We start from the raw sequence: 25,688 nt of genomic DNA on the forward strand, positions 1-25,688 counted from the left end.
GTTCAGATGCAAAAGCCTCTAAGTGCCATCTGAAATTTTCTTCTAGAATGATCATTTTTATAAAGCTTGTATATTTAAGTTCAGTAATTTCACTTAAATGACAATTAATAGGTAATTTGCATTGCAATTTAAGTGAAATTACTGAACTTAAATATACGAGCCTGAAAAAAAAAGATCATTCTAGAAGAAAATTTCAGATGGCACTTAGAGGCTTTTGCATCTGAACTCTTCATATATATATATATATATATATATATATATATATATATATATATATATATATATATATATATATATATATATATATATATATACACACACACATATATATATATACACACACACACACATATATCCAAAATGTATTATTTATTTAAGATAAATATAATTTATTTACCAAAAGATGGCAGGTGAAGAAGTCAAAAGTTATTCAAGAAAATGCAAAAATGCACCCCGACCAACGTTTAGTTTTGTTGTATGAGAGCACATGTACTACAAGACAGTGATGAATAAACCTAAAATTATGAAAAAATATAAAAAACATGAAGTCATAGAGAAAGCATTCAATTATCTTAGTAGGAAATATGACATTTAATGAATTCAGTGATTCTACTATTATAATAATTAGAGCCCCTTCCTCATTGTGCGTTGGTGAATCCATCGAGTGATAACGTGCTCGGGAATAAAAACAAGACAGTGTGGTATTCAAAAACAAGGTACTTTATAGGTGATGTCAAAGACAAACATTAGAGCAAAGGTCCCAAGAAAAGTTCTATTGTAACAATGGAAAAACAAAGTGACAAAAATAATATGCATTTCTTACATTTTGTAAACCTAGAACTGTTCTCGAGCCACAGTGGTCACAGGTATTACTGGCTGATAAGAGTTTTTTTGTTTTTTGTTTTTTTTCTCCTTTTGGACAAACTGAAGATATTTCTGACAAACATCTGGAAAAAAGCCCTTTGATGATTCCAGATGTTTCTAAAGGAATGACCCTAATCTTTTCCTAGTCTTCCTCCAGTCTCAAAAACAAATCCTTAGGAAGAGTAGAAAAAAACAAAAACAAGAAAAGAAAGCAAAAGAAGTCACACAAACAGTCTAAAGTGTGACGTAGTGTGTAGTTCACCTAAAACAATGCTCTACATAAATACGATAAAGTCTATAGTCTGTATGTCACAAGTGCTAGATAACTCTTCTTCTTCTTGTTGTTGTAAAATATTCAAAAGTCATTTTTCTTTCATTCCTTTTTTAAACAAGTAAAAAGCACATCCGTCGGACACCAAGAGCATCATTCCGTCTGCGAAACTGACCAGAAACAGGAGGAAAGAAGAGCTTCCATCCCATGCGTTCTCCAAAGCCTCAACCCTCCCGTGTTCCTCCTTTGTGCAAATATGTTACAAGGACAGACAGGCATGCTGACGCACAAACCATGCAGAAATCTACAGCTGTGAAGGAAAGAGAATGAAAGAAACTTCACCCTGGCCTTCAAATAAACAACTGCTCAGGCCAGACCTCATGGCAAATTAGCAGGAATGACAAGAAAGGTAAAAAACAAAACAAATGGAATGCAGTTTTCGTTTTCTTTTATACAAAACAAGAGCAAAGAAAATGCCTATCCGGATGAACCAGATAGAGACGTCCCTTTGACAAGGCTTTCGATAGGCTGCCGTTTGTATTATTGCAAAGTGGTCTGTGAGTTTGATTGGCTGTCCGGTCTGAGTATTACTATCGTGTCGCTTTACATTTCCAGGACACTTTCAAATCAATGTCAGCCTTCGCACTTCATTCTTGAAAGTATATTAGATGAGATTTGATGGACTTGGTTTTGATATGATACTGCAAAAAAAAAACTAAAAAAATGCCCAAAATAGCTCGGAAAGAGTAACAAGACGCAGATTTTACAAAACATAAGAGTCCAGAGAGTGACTGACCGCATATAAATAAAACGCTTACATTTTCACAAAGTCATGTCCAGGTTGCATTTCACCCTAAAATCAAAAGGAGGTAAATAAGAAATGCTATTTTGCATAAAGAAAATGCTTATTTAAAAAGACTATTAAGCATATTTCACAATTTTTTCGTTGCTTTTTGTAAAATTCTCACTATAATTTTTTAAATTTTTTTTATCATTTAAATTATTTTATATTTCACAAAGCTGAAATGTGTAATTTCGTGTAATATTTTCAAACACTTCTTTTGGAAACTCCCCGCCTTCCATTGGTCGAACAAACATATAGCCACACCCAAAACTCACACTATTGGCTGAGCCAGTGTTGCTTGAGGAAACATTTGATTTCTTCCATTTTTTCCTTTGATTTTAGGGTGAAATATGACCTGGATGTGTTCTTGATAGGTTAAAATAATTCAAACGAAAATGAAATGAAATCCATTTTGGATCACTGTCAGTATCTACTCTACTTGGTCTATCCAAATGGACTTTTACCAATGGAAATGTACAGTGTCAGTCAATAATATTTTTTTCACGGGACTTTCATATGAGAGTTTAGAGAGCACTCTGTCAAACTGAAGCCTGGAACCACAAAGATCCGTTTGATCAAGAGTTTACGGTGCCAGAGTAATGCTACTGTGAATGCATGAAACCAATAAACAGTGCCTTCAGTGGAACCAGCGACGGCCAAAGCCAGACCATGTACTGAAATATATCACTTTGCAATCTTTATAATATATAATATATCTATAGATCTTTGAAATATAAATCTACTATGAACAGAACGTAGTAAATACACAATTGTCGTAATCATTATACAAAGTAAAAGCATCTCCCTCCCACCGCATACAAAAAAAAACAAGATAAAACAAATTTAAAAAAGGCTTGTTACTCTCTAAAACAAGAAACTAAAGACTTGAGCATGTAAAACACATTGTCAACTACATAAAGACTGACAAATGAACAAGTACATAATCCAAAAAGTACAAAAAAATTAAACGGGACAAATGAGCTCACAAGGCAAAAAAAAAACGGACAAGAAAATAATGGCCACGAACCCAAAGTGGAGTAGTCATACGTGACAGGCATATATAAAAATGAAGTCGAGGAACAATGGCAACGGTGAGTCAAATCTCCCGCCTTAATGAGTCTCATATTGAACATGACACACAGAAAAAGAATGCCAAAGGTAGTTGCCGAGAGGCTAAACACGAGTCAGGGGTTGTCAAACAAATCATCGCCTCTTCATCAGTCCAGAATCGAATAAAATTCAATGTACAATCAAAGTCAAGCCAAATGATCTACTGTCAGCATGCATAATTGCGTATATATATACAATTCTATGTGCCATTTCGAAGCGTCGGCGACTATGTCAATGTCCCATGCAGATTGTCTGAGTATCACAGTCTTCTCAGAGGCGTTTACGATTGTTTTCTGAGTGGAAGCTGGTGGTCCCGCTACTTCCTGGATTGTGTCATGTGACGAGCACATGTTCAGTAGCACCTGCCCCTAGTGAAAGGCCCGTAACCCTCCTCGCTCGGGCCTGTCGGCAGGAAACCAGCGCTAAATCTCACCAGGTGGCACGTCTGAAGGCTCAGTGGTACATTTAAAATCGGTAACCAGCCCTTTTCCGCTTGTTTCAAAGGTGTCAATAAAACTGACCATCTGCTGAGTAGAATAATAGTAGTGATACGCTAGTGCCCTTTGATTAACTGTAAAGTAACCGGAAAACTAGACATTCATAGCTATATAAAAAGTACAACATGTTGAGAGAAGGAAAAATAGAAAGTTTGTCTCGAACTACAAATCGTATGACGCGTGGTCATCGCAGCCCTATCCTATATGCTCGCAGCTAGTGGGTTAACAGCAAACTCATGCTCGTTGGCGCTGTTAATCTACGACGGTTGAATTCCTAACTTGGCAGATGGAAAGCTGCATGCTGGTCAACCTTTCTTCGGAGGAGGAGGAAGAGGTGCGTATTTGGTCATTAGAGTTGAAATGAGTCGCTACATTGGCTTGCCTTCTAAAGCGTTGGAGAATTCAACTAAATTTTGCCCTTGGATGGCTGGCAGGCAACTACCTTAAAGTTCGCTTGTCAGTGACACTTAAAAGTCATGTAACATCCAACACAAGCACAGTAAAAAAATGAAGGAACATAAAACAGGTCATAATGCGTGTGAAACATGAAGATATCTGCAGGGAGTTCCTGGTAAACATGCTGAGGGTTTCTCGATTCTTTAGGCCATTGCGACAAGAAAAACCGAGGCGGCGAAACGTCTTCCCCTCCTGTAACTAGTTTAAGGCAATGTTCTTCTCGATCCGTCACGGGAACTCTTTTTGAAAAAGGCACAAACTCAAATTGTCACTCTCATGGCTCTCTGTCGGGGCTTCCCAGAATCCTTCGCCCTCTCTCACAGTCACATCGTCCACCCTTGCGGGTCTCTCGTCATGAATGTCAGAAGCGCTAACTCGGATGGAGAATGGAACAAGTCACTTTTTTTTCTCCCCCCCCCCCAAAAAAAAGAAAGAAAAACAGACAAACAACAAATAAAAAGACGTAGGCCGCAACGAGACCCCACAGCCGAAATCAATCATGTGGACTATAGTGGCTCTGGAAAATGTTGAAAAAAAGTTCATGTCGAAAGCACCAGCTCTCACATCTAACAATGAAACATGAGTCTATGTCCTGCTCGAATGTTAAATGTCCCTGTGGACAGACCAGGATGCACAATCCTGGACTTGCTGCCACGGACAGAGACTAACACGGCTGAGACGTTTGTCGCACTCTGGGTGTCACGGAGATTTCTTCAGGCCGTTTCGGATCCCGTGCTCAAAGTGCGCACATCGCGGGACAAAAAATGAAACGGATGGAGAGAGTAGAGTGACGTCAGAGGCTCTGAGCTGAGAGGGTCACCAAGGCATTCGAGCGGACCTTCTACAATGGAGGTTCCTCTTCCATAGGCTCCTCCTCTGTCCTGTGGGGCGACACACACAAACCCTTCTGAGTTACATCATACATGAGAGCTTTCCACATATTTTTTTTTTGGGACTTCAAGACATTCGCGACATTAAAATCACGATTAAATATAATCACCAACTAAATATTTCAGAGTTGAGCATAGGTACAAATTCATTTATATTCACCATGAATGTTCATGACTTAAAGATTTTATATTAATTATAAATATTATTATTTTTCCTAGACGTGGGAATCGCAATTTTAAAATTCCAAAATATTTCCAGGTTTCCTTGCCTCTGGGAACCCTGTACACACGCACACGCACACACACTTTGAATAAGATTTTATTTGTACATTTTCAGTTTTAATTTAATTTTTAGTAATTTTGTCTGATTTAGTGATTTTATTTTGCGTTAATTTATTTCAGGCTTAGACATTTTAGTTCTTGAAGTTACAATGATTTCAGTTAGTTGCCAAGGAAACATTTCAAATTTTCATCTAATATTCATATTTTATATCATTTCAACTTTATTTAAATAAATAAAAATCATTTTTAAAACACTTACACAAATATATTACACAAATTACTCAAAAATATTGTTTTAAAAAAAGACCCATATTACTTCAGTAAGGAGATGCTAATATAGTTATATATTTAAATATATATAAATATTATATAAATATATAATTATGGAGCCATTCACCTCAGTGACATTCCCATTGAACAATCGGTTTATGTGTTGGTGTTAAGAGCAGATTTGACCTAGTATTTGACCTGTAGGTGGCACTGTAATTGAATTTATATGGTATTCCTGGGGAATTGATATGGTATTCAAATTGACAGCAGTGTGTGCAACGTGTACAAACTCATTTCAGAGATAAATCATCACTTCCTGTTTGGTGTCAAATTTGCTGGTATTACTTGAGAATAGTGTAAGACATAAAAAATACACTTAGTGGATTTCCGTGTCTTGGTCTGAATATGATCTGAACCAGTTTTGTAGGAGTAGTAGAATAAAAAATGGATGCAAATTCATTTAAAATGACAGAAATGGTGCATGCCATGGTGGAGATTTACAAAATTTGAATATTCTATTTGAGAATTTTGAAAGAAATCAGGAGGAAATTGAAACAACCAGATTCATGGAACTTTCAAAGGATCTAGAGAGGAAAAAAAAAATTTGTTAAAAAAGTTATTAGCTAAAATGTTGATGAAACTTTGAACTGTTGTCTGGTGGCGGTACAGTGTTTGAGAGGCCGACTCCAAAACTGGCACAGAGAGTTTTGGAGCTTCCACAATCAAGTGTGGCTGCCACAGACACCAAGCCAGAAAACAGAAAAGAGGAAAATAAAGTTAAAATAGGTGTCAATGCATTTTCAGCTTTTGGCCCGTAATAGGAATAACAGGAAATAATGTGAGTTTGAACCTGTGCCGGGCACATGTATATACACATGCGAGAGTGTAAGAGTGTGAGTGTGTAAGGAAGGTCCAGCATCTGTGCTCAATGTTTCCTGAGTGTTTTTAATTAGGACTCTGGCAGTGTGTGTCTCTCAGAAGCCTGATGCTGCTGGACGTCTGCCCCGAACCGGCCGCCTGCCTATCACGGCTCATGCACACACTTGTCCTGTACCTCTGGACCCCCTCACACAACCATAAATACACATGGGGTCGCATAAACAGACACACACAGGAGGCCTGCTATGAGCAAATGTATGACACATTCCAGGAATAAGGTAACAATTACAGGCTGAAACATTTTTTTTTAGCAAATTCAATGAAAGGAGGTAATTTATTATATATATATATATATTATAATTTATATTTTAACCTTAAAATATATATCTTTTTTGTACAGTAAAAAGTATTTTATAAATAATAAAATAAATATTGGTAATTATAGGTAAAACACGCTATTTGTGCCTTAACTTTGTTTTGTTTTTTAAAGTAACGGGACCCAAACCGTATTTGTGGAAAGTGCCATATGTTAAACACAAACACGCATACAAACTCAAATATAACTGCACCTCTTCCCCATGTGCTTGTTGGCCACAGACAGGGAGGCCATGGCGGTCACCGTCTCTGCCTCTTCAGTTTCACATCTCTGAGCCTCCAGCAGAGAGTAGCCCAGAGTCGAGGCAGATCGCTCCAGCGAGCGCCAGTATTTACCTACGCACAAAACAAGGTCAAAGCTCAGCCTTAAATATGACTAAAAGCTTTATGTACAGGTGTAAGATGTCAAATACAAATAGCATGTAAAGAGATCACATGCATGCCAGAGTTATGACTAAACAGAAGTCTAGTCCATATTGCAGAATATTCTCACCAAAAACTGCCCACTCGAAGACGAAGACACCTTATGATATGCGACCAATCACAATTTGTTTTGTTTTTATACATTGTTCAGGGGCAAGTTTATCTAATAAACTATACTACAAACACAAAAACAAATCTTTTTTGAATGGTGTGTACAATATGCATCAGTCCATCAGTGAATGAATCGTGAAAGTGTGTTTGCACTCACTCTGGACCTCCAGAACTTTCTCCATGGAGTGAATGGCATTGGGGTTCGGCCTCTGTTGAAGCACGTCTTCAGGAAGAGGATCCAACTGGAGGGAAGATCACAGATTTAAGATTAAACGATAGACTGGACAAAGATCCCTTTAAATGAACCTTTAAATTAAATAATTGATAAAAAACTCAATGCTTATATATATTATACGTATATCATACGTACGTATGTATGTATGTATATATATATATATATATATATATATATATATATAAAAGCATTGAGTTTTTTATCATAAATATATAATTATTGAGTATTTCTATTCTCAATGTTTAGTCACCATGAAATTGACAAATCTTATTTTTTTATGGAATATTGTAGTATTAATTATGCATGATTTATCTGTATGCATCTTTTTATTTATTTATTCATGTGCCTTCATCATTTTGAATGAAAATAACTTTTGCAGCGACATCTCTGATGACGAGTTTACTGGAGCGCGGGCGGGGCAACCTGTCAATCACATGAGATCGACCAATAGAAAACCACAACCACCAAATCAATTCCCCACAGAAAAAAAAGCAAATCCCACCCTACATTTTTTCTTGTCTGAGAAGCCATTTCACTCATATACCCATCACAACACGGAAGAAAACAATAGGGAAGAAAAGGTGATAACTTTTCATGCTAACTTTAACACAAAACTATGTGATTTTGGAGAATATATACAACAAATCCACATCTTCATCAGGTTATTTATGGAAGCAGACCTTGCTGGTTACTGTTTTCAGGGACCACCGATGTCTACCTGTCAATAAATGCATTAATAGCAAGGTTGTGTTTACGCTCTAACGGCGGCTCACAGATGTGCTGAATGCTGTGCTTTAAAGCTAGCCAACAATGCAGGGCTTTGTGCTTTGTCACAGCGCGTGGGCAACGAGACCTCATGCTCCGGCAAACCCTCACGACAGCTCAGGGACCAGCGAGACCACGGCCCAGAGGAAACAGCCAGCGTGCGACGCTGCATTCCTCATGTGGAATGATTCCATTTCCCCTTGGCTCTCGGCTGCATTTTTTCACCCCCACGCAAAAAAATAATGAAAATCTACAGCCAAGCGTTTCATATGCAAACATTAAAGATGAAGAAAAGGGCATGCGTCCTGTCATTCATCCTTCATAAACCATTTACATGAAAAAGAAAAGAAAAGAAAAAACACACATGAAAACAGGGTGGAGTGATTTTGAAATATTATCAAGTGTAGAGAATGAAAGAAGGAGGGAGAGATCATTCTCTACTCCTGGCCGAGCTGGAAGCTTTGGTTTAATTAAAACAAATAAGACGAGGGCAGGAGGACTGGAGGCGTTGGGAAAGGCCGTCTGAGGAGACTTTAATCCTGCTGTGGCACGACATATCAAACCCCCAGTACTAAAATATTAGAAAACACAGTGTAAGCAAACTCTTTTTATTTATATGAGTTATGTACATTTTATTTATAAGGCACATTTTAGAGAAAATCTATCTATCTATCTATCTATCTATCTATCTATCTATCTATCTATCTATCTATCTATCTATCTATCTATCTATCTATCTATCTATCTATCTATCTATCTATCTATCTATCTATCTATCTATCCATCCATCCATCCATCCATCCATCCATCCATCCATCCATCCATCCATCCATCCATCCATCCATCCATCCATCCATCCATCCATCCATCCATCGCATTTATGTATATATAAAGTGTCCATATGAATATTGTATTTGAAATTTGATTTGAATCTTGGTGTTTCCATCCAACATTTTCACACAATATAAAAAATTTGTGTAAAAACTATATGAATGCAGGCCGGCTAACGAAAACATAAATATGCTCAATATCAATTTGCATCCGCCATAATTCTTCAAACGACACGTTGCCAGCTCAGAAAGTCCGGCCTCAAAGAAAATCCAGATTTTCCCACAGGTACAACATTGCGGTGGTGTTCATCTCGTAAATATGATCGTTCCGACATGACTTGAAGGCAGCAGTCCCATATGGAGGGGTGAAAAGTCTGCGTGTGTGTGAGGCCAGCTGGTCATTCATTCACACTTTCCCGCTGTGCAGTGTGACTGTAGGTCAACACTCGTCCCCCCGGTACGCTCCCATAGGAATCCTCCCAGTTCAGCCGGGCCCCTCTCAGCTCTGCAGTCCCGCTGCGGTCGCGACCCTGTCCTGCCCTGGCACTGGCCGAGGGGGAGGGGGGCGACCTGTCCGTCATCGTGATGGACGTCCCTGCTGCACGTCTATAAACTTTAATAGGTCTTGTCAGCGCACGCCAAGCTGCTTGGCAGGTATGAAACACATGCCAGTTGCCGGCATCCACCATGACAGTGGGATTTATTTGATTTTCCCTCTCGCCCTCGCCCGCGGCCTGAGTGTGCGAGGACCTTCACATTCTCCAGGAAAAAGAAAAGCTTTTGTTAGGATGGTTTCTGTCAACCTGCCTGCAGCAATATAAATTCTGACTGTTTGAGAACGGGGCACGTCCTTCAAATATGGATGAAGCCAAACGAACTGTGAACTTCATGCAAAACAGGGTTACCAAAAGAACATGCAATAGTGCAGAGAAGCAACAAAATAAAGCTTGATAGTTTACAATACATTAAGGCAGTGGTTTTCAATATTTTGGGCGATGTGCCACTGAAACTATTTAGTTAGCACTTTCCGATTTATATTTTTTCGGATAAATAATGGAACAGTTTTATCGGTGAAATCAATGAAAACTATATTTTTTTCAGTTTTTAATGTTTTAATGCATAATTCCAAGTCTTCTGTTTACTTTGAATGAAAACAGACAGAAATGTAACGGAAATGTAAAATGCAGAATTCATTCACAATTCTGCATTCAGATCTGCATACTCATCACCAAAGAAGAAGGTGGCGAGAACCCCACTGGTTCTAGTGTGTATAGTCAACATGGTAGATTTAAAGGGGCTTTAAGTAAGAATTTTCATGTATTAATCACTTTTTGTATTTTGCATTGCAAAAACTTAAAAAACGAGACCTTCCCCGACTTCCCAGATTGTCTATGATTGTTGTCTGTATCTTTATATTTTGGGCCAAAAACCCAAAGAATGTTTCGTTCTATGACATATGAAATGAATGCTTATACAATGTTCAGTATAATGCCGAAAGTATTGTAATGTCAAAGTCATGCAAAGAAAAGGGATTAATTCAAACTATAGTCTCACATGGCCAGATCTATATATAGTCTATAGTCTCAAACATACTTTATATCCAAACTATCATAACAGTGTAATTATAATTACTTCATCTGTCGACATGGTGCCGGTGAATGATCTGATGCTTTCTTAACAGCTGTTTTCTCACAGCTGTGATTTTTTGTTGGGTTTATTTTGATATTGAAAGGAAAGCTCGCAGCACATATTTAAGTATTCATGTTAAGTATTCAGCAGTGTGGTCTGGATGTTCGTTAACAGTATATCGCTGCAAAGGTATTTCCAACTTCTTTTTACTTCTAAGCAAAGAACGATAAGAAACTTCGCCGTGAGTATATCGGGGCACTGAATCAAGTTCAGTCTCTTGTACGTTACGTGTGCACGAATGCGAGAACAAGCAGTAAGTTGCTGACTGCAGTTCACTTAAAGGCCACCGGTGTCGCTAATAACAACGGTTTCTGAATTCTACATATAGCCCCTTTAAATGTGTTAAAGTGAACATGATATGGGAACTAGGGAAGTCTTTTGTAACTATAATTTACCACTGCATTAATGCATTGAAAATGATTTTACTAGAAGGACATTCATGACCAGCCCTGACAGAGCTGATTACAGTTTATTTTGAAATTGCTAATTTGATTGCAGTGACCTAACAAACAGTCCTTTACAGGACAGAAAATTCTGGAAATCAAGCCCAGGTCACATAGGTTAAAGCTTGCATGTTTACTGTAGCTGTTGGGTAAACGCAGAGAAAAACCTCATGGTGACTGGCAACAATTAGCTTATTAGGACGTTGTTTATCATATAATTGCTAATGACCACAATTTGAGAACAACATCTGCTTGCACACATCCATCAATGAGTCATGGATTCAAGGCTGAATGTCGTCAGAGTCGAAGCATCATTCATGAGCTATTTAACTAGCGAAACCTTTGGTTACTCACGGATAACAGTGAGAGAAGTGATCATCAGAACCGCCCCTGATCTGACTCATTTTCAAAGGAAACACAATCCTCATTATAACAGCGCCTCTTTCTCTTTACCTGCCTTTAAACAAGAGGAAGTATATTTCACACACACCAGCCCAGGCAGTTAAACGCTCAATATAATGACCACAGTCACATAGGAGGCTGCTGCGCTGTAAAGCGGCTCAATCGTTCACTCTCTCGCTCCATGAACAGCAGGGAACCCGGATAGTGTCACTGCGGTTCGCTTATAACAATTTGGGTAACGCCAAATATTTTTGGTCTTTATAGGAAACTGTACTTAGGTTTAGATGACATGTACAAAAACACCATAAGATTGTTTGTGATTGATAATTGATATTCAATTGATATTTAAATACTATATTGCTTTATGTGTAATCATTCTAAATACTATTAAATATAATATAAATATTATGGAGTAGAATATTCCTTTAAATATTATTGAATTATAATATATATAATGTATTATATATATATATATATATATATATATATATATATATATATATATATATATATATATATATATATATATATATATATGTATGTATGTATGTATGTATGTATGTACGTATATATATATAATTATAATCATTTTAAAACAGTTTTACATTAAAATAAATATAATGGCATATTATAGTTACAGATTATATAAAGGTATATTGTAAAAAAAGATATTAAAATAATTATATTATTATTTTTATAGAAAAATATAAATATCTAGAAATGATAACCAAAATATTAAACTCTGTAACATTTAAAGATTATATTGTTATATTTAATAACAATAATTATTAAACAATGTAATCTTTACATATTACAGATTAGAGTACTTTTGTTATTATTAGTCATATCATACATTTTTCACACACACACACACACACACACACACACACACACACACACACACACACACACACACACACACACACACACACACACACACACACACACACACACACACACACACACACACACACACACACACACACATATATATATAATCTATCTATCTATATATTTATATATATAATATATACACACACACACACACACACACACACACATATACACACACACACGATTTTATATTTTTAACGACATATCTTTATATTATTTACATAACACTATAATATATTATAGATTGGGAATGGATAATGCAGCCAATGCTGTCAGAAGATTAAAATCAGTCTCAATTAATCCTTCTGTAATGATGAACATGATTATCTATTATAACTACATTTGCAAACTGCCTTTTATTATGTAATGTGTTCAGTTTTACTATAATCATTTTCTCTTTTAAACTACAGAACACAACATGTAAAAAAATGGTCTTATTGATTCCTAAAATACATAAATTGGTTTAGTTTTGAATGAAAGCACTCTATTGAGCTTGATTTACTTTTCAATTTAAAGACGAGCGAATGAGCAAACCAGGCGGAGTGGAGGTTCGGGTAGCTGGAGCACCTGTTATCCCATGAGTCTCTAGTTCAAACACACTCAAACACGCTCTCGAAAGCTCTCAGACTCTATCGACATCATCTACTCACTGCCCCGAACTTCACCTCTGTTACAATGTGGGCTTGAATGCAATGATAAAACACCTGCTTCCTGCAATACTGATTACAGTCTGTGCTCTCGTACTATCTGGCCTGCGCTTCTCTTCTCGGGGCATTTCAGACATCTTGCATGGGTCATCAAATGACAGTGTGGTTGAACTGCCCCTTTTGAAAACCCCCTGAATGGGTGCCATGAAAAACATGCATGATACTCCACAAGAATCTAAACAAGGCTTCCAATTTTCATACTTGGACAAATAAGGCCAATGAACTCTTTGCGTATTAAAACAACATGCACTGGAGAGGGCTGAAGCATCTAATATGGCATTAGTTGTTCTGTGTCCAATGCTCATGGGATAGTCAGTCCTTCCACTCTCGATCTTTATGACATACGCTTCCTCTGTACTTTGTGCTTCCTAATTTCCTTTGATTACTTTAAGTCTGCATGTGTCTGCGAGAGGTGTGAAGATAACTGCTTTCAGATGGGCCGCTGGTAGCGTCTGTAAGCTGAAAGGGAAGAGAGCGAGCGTGAGATACTCCGAGCCCCCCTCTGAACATCCCTCCAGGGAGTGCACTCGATAGGCAGCTGAAGCGGGCCCTTACTGAGCAGTTTTGCTTGCTCAATGCCTCCGTCTCCTTTATCCTTTTCCTGCTATGACAACTAACCTTCCCATGGGGCAAACCGGAGATGAAGGCAGCGTCAGGCGGGCCTGCAGACTCGCTGTCTGCCACCGACCGAATGCTGGCACAGGTAAACCGATTATGATTATTGCATTAGGACTGCTAGTATGTGGTTCTACTCTAAAAGCAAACAGGTCCAGATCAGTTAGTGCATTTATTTTCTGACAAGCCTGTGACTGTGGAGACACACAGTGCCTTGTGGGAAAGAGAAAAAGTTCATTCCTATCCCATGCACATGTACAGGTCACACTAGCTTCTTTCTTTCTTTCTTTCTTTCTTTCTTTCTTTCTTTCTTTCTTTCTTTCTTTCTTTCTTTCTTTCTTTCTTTCTTTCTTTCTTTCTTTCTTTCTTTCTTTCTTTCTTTCTTTCTTTCTTTCTTTCTTTCTTTCTTTCTTTCTTTCTTTCCTTCCATCCATCCATCCATCCATCCATCCATCCATCCATCCATCCATCCATCCATCCATCCATGATTAGAAATTATATTCTATTTTGTAATATTTAATAGTATTCTTATTATACATTACATGACTAATGAGCTGACACTTAATAATAATAATAATAATAATATTCAAACAACACTTAGTAGTAACAAATAAAAAGCTACAAGAAATAGGCTCACTTGCAGCAATGAAAAAATGAAAAGAAAATATGAACTTATTAAACCTGGTGAGCTCTGACTTGATTAGTATGTTTATATAAATAATACAATTCTTGTTGATTGTGTAAGGCAGGTTTTAGAAATAAAAAAAAGTTGTGCACATAGTTTTGTGAACTTTTGTGATTTTTTTTTTACAAAAATATTTTAATGCATATAAAATTTTAATTAAAACATCTAGCAAAATCTACACTACTATTCAAAAGTTTGTGGTCAGTATGACTTTTTTTAAACTAAACTAAAACTTGCATTCAGCAAAGACATTCAATCAAAAGAGACAGTAAAGACTTTTACTTTGTTAAAAAATACAATTCTAGTTCAAACGTGCTGTTCTTTTAAACTTTCAAAGAATCTTGAAAAAAATGTATTACAAGACTGGAGTAATGATGCTGATTTAAAAAAAAATTATATATTTATTTTAAATTGTTACTGCATTTACTGTTCTAACATCTGAAATGTCTGTAGCATACCAAAAGTGTCAAATAGTGACAGAACTAACTAACATAAGTCTAAATTCTGGCGCAGAAGTCAAGGAGAGCACACAAGCACTCTCACCTTGTTTTATTATCCTGTTTATTTTCCTCTCATCCCCAGAAATGGAGTGGAGACAGCTCACTTTTACTGTTCCAGGAATGTATTTACAGGCTTGTCTCTAGAGCTTCAATAACACCAGGAATGAGGCCCATCCTCTCAGCTGACCGTAAGAGTGGCAAAATGATTGAGCCCTGCTCTGAACACTAACTCCCAGCGCTCAGCTAAGCTAGCCTCTGGGAAGCCGTATAAACTCAGCACAAGTGTAAATGTCGGGATCCACATGGTCTGGGATCGTATTTTAGAGGCTCAATGGGTCTGCATGGATGGTTTCAACAGGTTCACTCCTTAACCAATAGAAGTTAACTCTGTAAGGATGTGCCACATCGTCACTCTCTCAAAATACACACAATTTCTGATGTCCGAAGGCCTGTCAATTCACTTCAACCTATTTTTGTATGCAATTCTGTCAAACGAATCATAGACAAAATATGACTATTTTTATGAAGTCAACATCAGGGCTCTATTAATTCTTGAGAATAAAACATATTTAAAGCATGTATTAAACGAAACAAAAACTGTTTCACACATGGAGCTGCAGTAGTCCCTGTTATCTGTCCTTTGGTTTCTAATTCTATTTCTTTAATCTCAATTTTTTAAAGGGCTCATATCATGAATGATCAACGCGTTTTGATGAAACAATGTATTTGACTTTCAGGATTTAACATTAATGCTTTACTACCTACATATACACGTCAATGCCACTCTTGCATGATCAGAAACCCAAGGTGAGCCTATTAAGAAGGACGCAGGATATATTGTATTATCCTAAATAGAAGAAGCAACATAATAACCATGTTTACCAATCAGAGACCATGTTCACACAGCAGCAGTGCACAGTTGTCAATCCTGTATTTGAGGATATTTCTCAAAAAATTCTGGAAAGATGAATGTGTACTTAAATTGGGTCATTTATGCAGTAGAAATGTGAAAGTTGGTGCCTTCTAGACTGAGAAAAGCCAGAAAATGTATTTTTGGCTCATGTGGAAAGACAACAACTCCCAGAATGCACTTGCTTCGCTGCCCTACGAGGCCACTCCCAAGCCACGCCTACCGGTTACAGAGGGCAGTATTGGAAGAAATGATACAACTAGGCTACTAGTCGACTCGAAACTGAAAAGACGCGGTTTTATCGTGAGATCCCCCTATGGGCGAGTTAAAAACATGCAGAACTAGCTCCTCCTACTGGCTGTAGTCTCTCGCCTCTCGCCAAAAAAGCCTCCGATGATGCTAAATTATGATTTTTGTATCATCTGAGGTTTTTTTTTCCAGACACACAATACAGAAATCTCTCGTCTCAGGGGGACATGAGGGAGGTAAGCACAGTCATTCAAAAATACTACTGGGTTTCTTCTGATACAAAGCTTAATGCTAATCGGTGAAGTATCCCTTTAATACGGTTACATTCACACACAGTACGGTTATTTATGGGAGTGACAACTGCATTCTTTAAACAAACTCACACCAATACATTTTCAGAATTAACCGCACCCTCAAAAAACCTGTGCCGAGTGAAAGGAGAAAGGAACCAGACTGGACAACTAGTTGTCTGTCACGTCAAACAGTGCGAGAGAGCCTCTCTGGAAGAGACAGAGAACACAAAATCTCCAAGAAAGAATGGAGATAGAGAGCTGCCAACACAGGCAACATTTCAAGGCATCACAGGTCCAACATTTGGTTGTGCTATGTAGTTTTAGCTGATTAGAGTATTGCATCTTTAGCTTAGCAACATGCCAATGTCAAATGCTATTGAAATCAATTGAGCATGGATGCAATAAGTTGATGTCTATGTACAGTGTTCCAGATCACTTATGAGGTTCATTTAGGCTGCTGTTTAGACAGCAAAGCAGAGCCGAAATGAGAATGTATTTGATTTAGAAAGAGAAAGGAAAGGCCCTGAATCAAGAAGATGAAGAGAAAGAATAGCAGTGAAGATGAGAGATGGGAACATAAAAGAAATTATTCTTCCTCTGACACAGAGACAAGTGGATAAATGACGCCCCAAAGCTTCATTTGTCTTGTTTCTCCATGTGCGGACAGTGAACCGTTCGCTTTTCTTTCACTCCCACCCTCAGACTGGACTTTGACTGTGTCAGCTGAACCTTGGTGGCTGGCCAGCACAAAGGGAGTGCTGTTAAACACACACCCTGACAAACATCTAGTCTGTGACACCCTATACAAAAGCTGGGTGGGAGGACAGAGGACAAGGCTTGAGAACAAGGCCCAGGGCCAGTAAAAAAAGAGCTTCAGCTCAGCTGATGGAACATTCACTTGTCCAGTTTGGCCAGTTATCAGTATGCAGAACTGCTATGCAGAAGACTTGCTCTTAAAGTCAGCTAGAAGACACATGATGGGAACTCTTGTAAAACTTTTGTAAAACTCAAACTTTTTTTTAACTTAACACAAAATTCACTAAGTGTGACACTGTAAAAACAGCGAGAAAAGATGCAACGGCTAAAGATGTCACCCTGACTCAACACAATGTCCAGCATAGACCGACTGTTAAGACTGCAGAGGAACGCTTAAAATTGGTTATTTAATTAAAAAATAATTGTATACAATTCGTTATAAAAAAAACTAAAAAAACTAAACTCCACTTATAAATAATCATATATATATAATTAATTGTATGTATATTATTTGAGTATATATACCATTTCTTGCAGGAAAGTGGAGTTTAGTTACTTTTCATTTATTAATGTTATTATTATTAATTTAATAATAAAAATAAATAAATTACACACTCAACCTTGTCTACACTCCTGATTTAAAAACTGTAAAACTGTTTCCTGTAAAACTAAATTCTAAATGAAATAAATAAAACAAGTACACACACACACACACACACACACACACACACACACACACACACACACACACACACACACACATACATACATGTACATGTACATATATATATATATACTGTATGTGTGTGTGTGTGTGTGTATATATACAGTTTACAAAGACACACACACACGTGTGTGTGTGTGTGTGTGTGTGTGTGTGTGTGTGTGTGTGTGTATATATATATATATATATATAGTATAAACATACACACACATATTATATAAACATACTTTTATTTTATTTAATTTTTTACAGGAAACTTGAGTGTAGATATGTTGAGATTGTAATGTCCGTTGCATCAAATGGCATCAATGATAACATCATTTGTTTAAATAATGTGGTGAGCGAGGTGGAACTAACTGTTTGTCCAATTAATGAAAGAGTTGAAACTGTTTGAAACTAGAACAGCCATTATTTCTCCAGTTCTGTTCAGTGTCAGTGTCATTAGTACTGCAGAAATAACCACCTTTAAAACTATCAATTTTTCTCACAAGACAAGTACAACCTGAAAAGCTGGCTCAGCTGGATATAAAATCCATATTATTGAACACTGGAGGATGTTGTCATTCAGTAAAATCCCTTCATGTTTTCCTCCATTCATAAAGCCCCGTCCATCCCTGAGTCCCCCTCCCCGTCTGATCTCCAGTCTGCTCTTACCTCGATTCCAAGTAAAGCAGAAACGCATGCTTCGGAGGCATCGCAAATGGCGGTGAGGTCGTGACCCCCCTCCAGCGCGAGCACCAGCCGGCCGCCGGCCAGTCCCATCAGCTGCTTGGTCAGGTAGCCAAAACCTGCCAAAGGAAATACAAGAGGGGGTTATAGAAACCGGTGGCTGGCCTTTGATCAAAGGAATCAGAGATGAAGAAAAAAAGAAAGAGGGAAAAGAAAGACGGTATTACATCACATTCTCTCCGTTAAAAAGACGACACTCTGGATTTACTGGGACTAAACATGTAATACGAGGCAGGTTTAATTTTAAGAAATGTGGCTTAGTTTTTTGGCTCCAGGCATCTTTTGATCTTTGTTTGAATATATGTATCCGACTATACATCCCTTTCCCAAAGAATCACATTCAAGGCCATCCTAGATGAATTTATTTAGTTTTAATTCTTTACTGGCATGACATGGTCCAATGGGATGTTCTTCAACACGTCTGCAGTCCATAAGAGAAGGAACCGTCCAGTACAGCTCAACCACTGAGAACCTGATACAGACTTTATGCAACATATCAAATGCAACACAAATTGCACCAGAACCGCAGCTACTCTGAATAATGATGCGCATACTGTGCTTGTGCACATCATTCTTAAAGGAATGGTAAAAATATGTTATTATTTATGCACCCTCGTGACGTTCCAAACTTTTATGCTGTTATTTTGTATGGGAAGACGAAAGGAGACATTTGGAGAATGTTTACGCTGCTCTTTCTCATACAACGACAATTCATCGTGACCACTTCCACCCCAAAAAGCATTGTTTTTCAATAGTTTTGTAAGATGTAATTCACTGAAAAACCTAATTCTTAATCAAATCAGTCATGACATGCAAGAACTAATGGCGTTTGCTGTCAATGTTGAAAAAACGTGGCGTATAATTTGAACCTGATATTTGTGAGGTCTGGTAGAGAGGAATATTATCAGTCATCCTTGTGTCGTTCCAAACTCGTTATTTTTGAATTTGGAGATTATTTACGAAGCTCTTGTCCACACAATGAAAGTTCATGGTGACTAAATCCACTCCATAAACCATCATAAAAGTAGACTGTACGACACGTGGACTATATATTTCAAGTCTCCTGAAGTCATATGATCGCTTTGTGTGGGGAAACAAAACTGTTATTTATGACTCTGTCACACCATGTTCAGTTATGACAAACAAAAACCAATGGTGTTTGCTGTCAATGATGCCAAACTTGGTGAAACTAGTCTAACTTGAATTTCACCATATTCACCATATTTGAATTTGAGACTTTTATGAGCTCTTGCAGAGAGGAAGATAAGCCAATAAAAATGTGTTTCATTCAGATTTGACATATGGCGTACAAATAATGTGGCCTTGTTTTTGGGACAAAAACCACGTACAAATTTTGAAACGACAATAGGGTGAGAGCATAACGTCAGAAATATTTATTGGGTGACTTAGTCCTTTAAGTTAAGCGGAAAAATGAAAAACAAACGTCGGCACAGATCGAATCATTCTTAGATCAGCAGATGGAACGAATCTGATTTAAAGTTCACTTTCAGATGCAAGAATGGTGCAAATTCAGACCGGACAACCTGTCTTTCTTTAGACTCTGGGCAAATGTTTTAAGCGAACAGTGTTTCTACTTTGCGTTTCCAGCACTGACATGACCAGGAGATGTAATCTACAAGAGCTGGCCTTATGATCCCTCTAACAGGATAAAAGCAGCCTTTTGGACCCCAATAACAAGTGCTGTATAATCATTAAATGTTTGATTTAGAAACAAGCCTGGAATGCCTTCTTGATATTATGCACACATGGGGGGAAAAAATAAAGGAAAAACATCAGGGATCTGGAAGTATGAGACAGGATGACTGGTACAATCCCTCCCTTCAGGGATTAGACTTTGCACACAAGAGTGTGGTCTCTTGTTTTTGTGGTATTAGCACATGATAAATTTGCCTGAAATGAAAGCTTTTAGACATGAGAAATGAGCGAGAGAGAGAGAGGAGTGGGACAAAGGCTGACTTCCACGTCAATGACTCATCTTTCTGCTCTGAACCGCTTCATTCCACGAGAATGTTCCTAAGTAAAGGGAAACGCAGAACACTTACATTTAGCCGTGAGTTTGTATCCTCCCAGAGGTGGCTGGTGCCCCTCCACAGCGTCGAAGCCTGAAGAAACCAGAACCACGTCCGGAGCGAACTCATTCGCAATGGGCATCACCACCGTCCTTTAAAAAAAGACAAAAACAAGACCACATGAGTTTCGGAAAGGAATAGTTCAGCCAAAAACGAACGTCGTTATTTATCCACCGTCATTTTCCCCTAACTCTTTATTATTTACTTTCTTTGGTGGAGATATTTTTAGATGGTTTTTCAACTATGGCCACTTTTTTCCCTCTGGACATTGAAAATAATAACAATGTCCATTAGTGGATAACATGAATCACATGTGAACTTTTTAATTGAAAAAATAAATAAAAAATACAAATATAAATACCACCACAGTGCCATTTCCACCCTCTCACATTTTATGTATTGTTTTTAATAGCATTCTGTGATGGAATTGGTGGTGGAAATTACATTTTAACCAAATCCTTTGTCTTGCTAAGACTAATTCGCATTTATCATTTTATGTCTTCTATATACAGACAATTAAATAATATTTTCACTGTTCTTGCATAATTTTATAAAATTGCAGCTTGACTGGAAATTACACAAAATCATCTGTTCAGAAGTGATATCTACCATGCTTAAAACTTCATTAGGGGAAACACTGTTCAGTGTGGTGGAAATGACACTGCAAAACGTGTCAATAAATATGATTTTTTTGTTGAGATTTGCTCTTTGCAATAGTTTTAAATGTTTTATTTAAATTTTTATGATGGATTTCCATGTTTTAAGACTGGAAGTCTGTGTAAGAGTAATACGATAAAGTCTATAAATAAAAGGCATCTGAAAAGTAGAAACAATAAATTATGAGTACATGGTATAACGTTTCCAAGACTAAAGTTTTTAACGTGACCTTCATTTAACAAAATGAAAAAAGTGAATCCCTGGAACATAAAAGTCGAAGAAACACCCTTATAGCAGAATGTTATAGCTGCATTCCCCCCATACAATAAAAGTAAATGGTGACCAAGATATTTTAAGCAAAATGATCAGTGTCTTAATTTTCAGTTAAAGCTATTGTATGACTTAACAAGTCTTTGAAAACAATGTATTCACATGGACTACTTTAGGAAGCTGTTATGATGCTTTTTTGGAGGCTAGAAGGTCCTGTTTGACATTTACTCACATTGCATTGAAGAAAGCAGCATGAACATTTTGCAAATAGTTTTTTTGTGTTTCAAAGCAGGAATAAAATAATACAGGTTTTGAATGACGTAAACGACAATTTTTCTTTTTTGTGAACAACCCAAAGATGATGAAGCAGTGCAATTGTATGTTAAACATAGTCCAAACTCCACCAAAACACCAGTTGCCATCATGGGAGACATTTAAATTCAAAGAAACAAGACTAGATTCAGTATGATTCATGGGACGAATGCGGTTTTAACGGCTCATTCTGTGGTAAAGTCGCGATTTCTAAACCAAGACTGGCTGTTGCAAAGACAGCCGTTGGACTCAGCAGAGGTCGTAAGACAACATGACTGGGGTGTGTGCATGGCGTGAAAACAATCCCAGCCGTTCTGTCTGTAAGGCACATAACACACACATCCATGCATATACACACGCACGCACCCTCCGATTGCGTTTGTCTTGGCAATGCCGATCGGACTGTAAGGGTCATCAAAGCTCACGTCGGATGAAGACGACACGCACATTGATTAGGCGGAGGATATTCTGACTTTGAGTTTATGACTGCGGCCAGGCCCTGCATTCCTTCTGGGCTCACAGCTGTGAGGCTATATTAAGACGACAGATTTCTCTTTCTGAACTGCAGCTGGAGAAATTGGATATATAACTGGGCTTGGTGGGGCGGGAGGCTTGGCGCTCTGTGCTCAAGTGTAGGTGTAGTTGACGTTACAGACTTGATTTGTGTAAGGCTTCATTTCCATGGCTGTTAATAAAGATTCGATGCAGTAGAGGTTTATGGTGTGAGGGAGAGTGGGGTAAGATGTGTCATCTGCCTGATTTAACAGTCTGTGTCATGTGACCATATACTGTATTTAGAAAGCTTAAAAGATGCACATGAGAAAAGCGATTATGCTAAAAACTGTGTTTTGCATGTCAAAGTAAATTTATATTTTTATTTAATTTATACTATATATATTTAATTTATATAAATTATATTATATAATAATTATGAAATGTATATATATTTATATATATAAACACACAACTTAAGTATATATACATGTGTGTAACAGCATATACATACACATTTATTATATAAATACAAACTTTATGTTAGATGCGAATAATCGATTTGAGAGCACTAAAATATATAAATATAATAATATATACATACACATTGTGTAAAAACTAACTTTTATGTTAGATGAATCGATTTGACAGCACTAATATTAACATAAACTAGAAAAAAATACTAATGCACAGTCCCATCAAACGTCCTATTAATATGCTGAACACTGTTCAAGATCTTTTATATACTACAGCCAGGAAATAATTTAATATTCAGAGCATTTGATTGCATTGAAATAATGTTCAGATTTTTGAATACTAACATTATTTGTAATTTCCTGTACTTTATTGTAGATTTCCTGCACTATTAGTTGATTGAACCACTGGCACAACTTACCCCAAAGTAATTTACAACACGGATGCCTTTTTGGGAAAACGTTTCATTCATTAATTCAGTGGTAATCTTAAGCAATGCATATATTATGTTTAAAATTTTATATATATACATTAAATAAAAGATCATTTTAATTTTATAATATAATTTATAAAATATATAAATTTTTTGTATTGTTTTTAATTATTTTTTATTTGTTATATTATATAAAATGTTAGTATAATTCAACATATCCCTTCACATGATACAGCTTACCAAAATTCCTTAAAAATTTTTTTTTTTAATTATTAGACATGGCGATGACTCATGTATGCTCCCTAGCAGGGAGGTTTCTTTCACACACAGCTATTCTGCATTGCATTAACTGTAGTGCCCAGTTGCACAATATACTTGGTCTCTGGTTGGAACTTCACTGGCCTCTGGAATATGGCACTTGTCCTCTTGCCGAAGGTGGGCAAAAGGCCCAACTCCTAAGATGGCCAAAGTCCACAACTGTGCGTCATATTTTCCATCTTAAAGTACCTAACCTCACCTCAATTACACCCTGCGCCCCACACCGAGCCCAGCTGACTGCACTGCCTGACTTACTGGAGGTCTAAAGGCTTCAGAAAGGATGACAGAAGGCTTTGAGAGTCCAACAGGGTTTGCGTCACAGAAAAGCGGCTGAAATGCCATCACACGGCTGCAACGGGAACGCAGTGTTTTCAGTGTTGTCTGGGAAAGCGCAGTGGTGTCTGTGTGGTCAGCTGCTAAGTGAAAACAAGCTTGCTTGATACTATTTTGAGAGTCAACAGTGACTCGTGTTGGTGCATGCTGAGATCCTTAAAACAGTGGTTGAAAATAAAAACTTGCAAGATCAAATAAAAAAATATGTAGAGGTTAGGCATGCACCGATATTAAAATTCTGGCTGACATAACAGGCCAAACATAATAATTTTCATTCCATGTTTTGGCGGAACTGTCAACATTAAATTAATTATTCAAATGTTGAAATATGAAAGAAACCCAGAACATTAAAATCAATCATTTTAAATGCTACAAGCGAATTTAGGCATTTTAGCATTAAAATGAACCGGATGGAAAATGGATATTCATTTTGTAATTTGCTAAAGATTACATTTAACAGACTTATTAAATTATTTCCCTAAAAAAAAAAAGCAAAAATATTGATATATACTGTCAATGTTAAAATTCTATACTATTTTGTTTATTTACCCCACCCTCCCCCCCATTAAAACAAAACATTCAAATCTAAAATCAATCATTTTAAACGCTAAAAGTGAATTTAGGCGTTACAACATTATAATGCATAGGATAAAATATGGATATTCATTTCACAATTTCCTAAAGATTACATTTAAAAGTGGTATAAAATTATAAGAATAAAGTTAATAAATAACTAAAATAAAGATGAACTTTAAGTGAGAGTTAACTGGGAAAATTTTATCACAATGTAAAAAAAGGGAAATAAGCATGAACAACTAAATATTTAATATTGTTGAATATAGATGAAAAATAAATAAATAAAAAATCACACACACAAACAGACACACAAAATAAACCCACTAAACTCTCCTATTAGCCTTTAACCGATATGATACCAATAAATTGTGCATCCCTTAAAAAAAAAATAATTCACATCACCCACTGCTATTGGCATTTTAGTGAATATCCGGTTTGGTGAATTCAATATAATGGAAGCACATAGTGACTCATTGTCCAAGTGACAACCCCATATTTAAGTGGCCGTCCAGTAAAAGTGTGCAGGTTGCTGCTGCTCTCCAGCGCTTCATGCTTCTGTCCAGTAGGTGGTGGAAAATTTCACCTGCTTCCTCCATGCAACAAAGTAAAAAGGGGCATTTCCGGCACAATTTTACTGTGTAATTGTTGAAATATCTGGTTGTCACAGAACACCTGGAAAATGATCAGTGAGCTGTATATATATACAGTACCAGTCAAAAGTTTGGAAACATTACTATTTTGAATGTTTTTGAAAGAAGTCTCTTATGCTCATCAAGCCTGCAGTTAAAAAAACAACAACAACAACAACAACAAAAAAAAATAATATTATGAAATATTATTACAATTTAAAATAATGGTTCTCTTTTTTAATATATTTTAAAATGTAATTTATTTTTGTGATGCAAAGCTGAATTTTCATCAGCAAGTACTCCAGTCTTTGGTGTCTTATGATCCTTCAGAAATCATTCTAATATGATGATTTGATACTCAGTTATTATCAATGATGGAAACAGTTGCACTGTTTAATATATTTTT

At 36.8% G+C, this 25,688-nt stretch overlaps 1 protein-coding gene across 3 annotated transcripts in view; it reads right to left on the reverse strand.

The window, feature by feature from the left end:
• Nucleotides 1-702: 702 nt before the first annotated feature.
• The window catches only part of hdac4 (histone deacetylase 4), a 198,459-nt gene continuing 173,473 nt past the window's right edge, over nucleotides 703-25,688 (reverse strand). For all 3 annotated transcript variants that reach the window (XM_082174627.1, XM_082174626.1, XM_082174628.1), the window contains 5 exons: nucleotides 20,762-20,880; nucleotides 18,624-18,757; nucleotides 7,430-7,514; nucleotides 6,933-7,074; nucleotides 703-4,923 (listed from right to left, as the gene is read on the reverse strand). In XM_082174627.1, coding sequence (XP_082030753.1) covers nucleotides 4,884-4,923; nucleotides 6,933-7,074; nucleotides 7,430-7,514; nucleotides 18,624-18,757; nucleotides 20,762-20,880 — 520 coding nt within the window. In that variant the 3' untranslated portion in view covers nucleotides 703-4,883. The remainder of the gene's footprint in view (nucleotides 4,924-6,932; nucleotides 7,075-7,429; nucleotides 7,515-18,623; nucleotides 18,758-20,761; nucleotides 20,881-25,688) is intronic.

The sequence above is a fragment of the Leuciscus leuciscus genome, assembly GCF_965113295.1.
Source record: "Leuciscus leuciscus genome assembly, chromosome: 7".
Classification (NCBI taxonomy): Eukaryota; Metazoa; Chordata; class Actinopteri; order Cypriniformes; family Leuciscidae; genus Leuciscus; species Leuciscus leuciscus.